This window comes from Penaeus monodon, chromosome 20, assembly GCF_015228065.2.
Source record: "Penaeus monodon isolate SGIC_2016 chromosome 20, NSTDA_Pmon_1, whole genome shotgun sequence".
NCBI classification, from domain to species: domain Eukaryota; kingdom Metazoa; phylum Arthropoda; class Malacostraca; order Decapoda; family Penaeidae; genus Penaeus; species Penaeus monodon.
Window position 1 is genome coordinate 23,228,965 of NC_051405.1, and position 883 is coordinate 23,229,847.

The window sequence follows — 883 nt, forward strand, 5'->3', positions numbered from 1 at the left end:
AACAGGATTAGATAAGAGATTCTCAGGACAACACATTCAAGTTACCACTTGTGACGAGTGCCCTGTACACAAATAACAAGCATCTAAACCATCTGCAACAAAGGAGTTAATACTGTTGATGTATGTTATTTGGAAAAGTTATGCTGAAAATGAAATACAGCAAGTGTGTTGTTACTGTTCTTTTGTTTCTGTTTGGGATAGTAACTTAAAAGTATGCATCTAATTTATAGTAAAAAGCCAGTGCTACATAAATTATTAATACAAAGATTAAGAATACCATTAATTTTTCTTTATGACTGTTAATACTATCGTTGTCAGCAGCTTGTTTGCGTTTCCACTGTTTTCATTGTCAATTAATAATTTAGTTAATAAAAAAAAAAACGTTTTCACAGATAGAAGTCATTGCTGCAGGGCTCGGTGGTGCAGGAGCTATCAAGTGCAGCCGAGATGTGGTGGTCATGCCTGATGCCGCTCTAGATGACGCTGCAGGAAAGGGGCCCTATGATGCCATCGTTCTCCCTGGAGGCCTCAAGGGTGCTGAGAGTTTTGGCCAGGTAAGGCCCTCTGTGCAAGTGAAATGTTTTTTCCTTGTGATAAACATGACCTATGAAGTCTCCATAATGTATGAGCAGTTCAAAATGACTTGGATCATTTTGGTTTATTTGTTTAGATGTAAGTTTGTAGTTATGATGAAGAGTGTTCATTGATTGTAATGGAGAAAAGGTATAAGTGGGAATTAATTATTTTACAAATGCAGTTGATGTTTCAATATTATCTCAACTGACTCAATTTTATGTACATGTATATCTATAAAGAACTAGGGATTTGCATAATGCTAGTTACCTATCTCTGTTGTTCTGCTAAGTTTATTTTGTTGAAGTCT

At 35.8% G+C, this 883-nt stretch overlaps 1 protein-coding gene across 1 annotated transcript in view; it reads left to right on the top strand.

Moving 5' to 3' along the window:
• Positions 1–883, top strand: part of LOC119585714 (Parkinson disease protein 7 homolog) — a 13,308-nt gene that overhangs the window by 6,099 nt on the left and 6,326 nt on the right. The window contains exon 2 of the mRNA XM_037934401.1: positions 393–554. Within this exon, the coding sequence (XP_037790329.1) occupies positions 393–554 (162 nt within the window). The remainder of the gene's footprint in view (positions 1–392; positions 555–883) is intronic.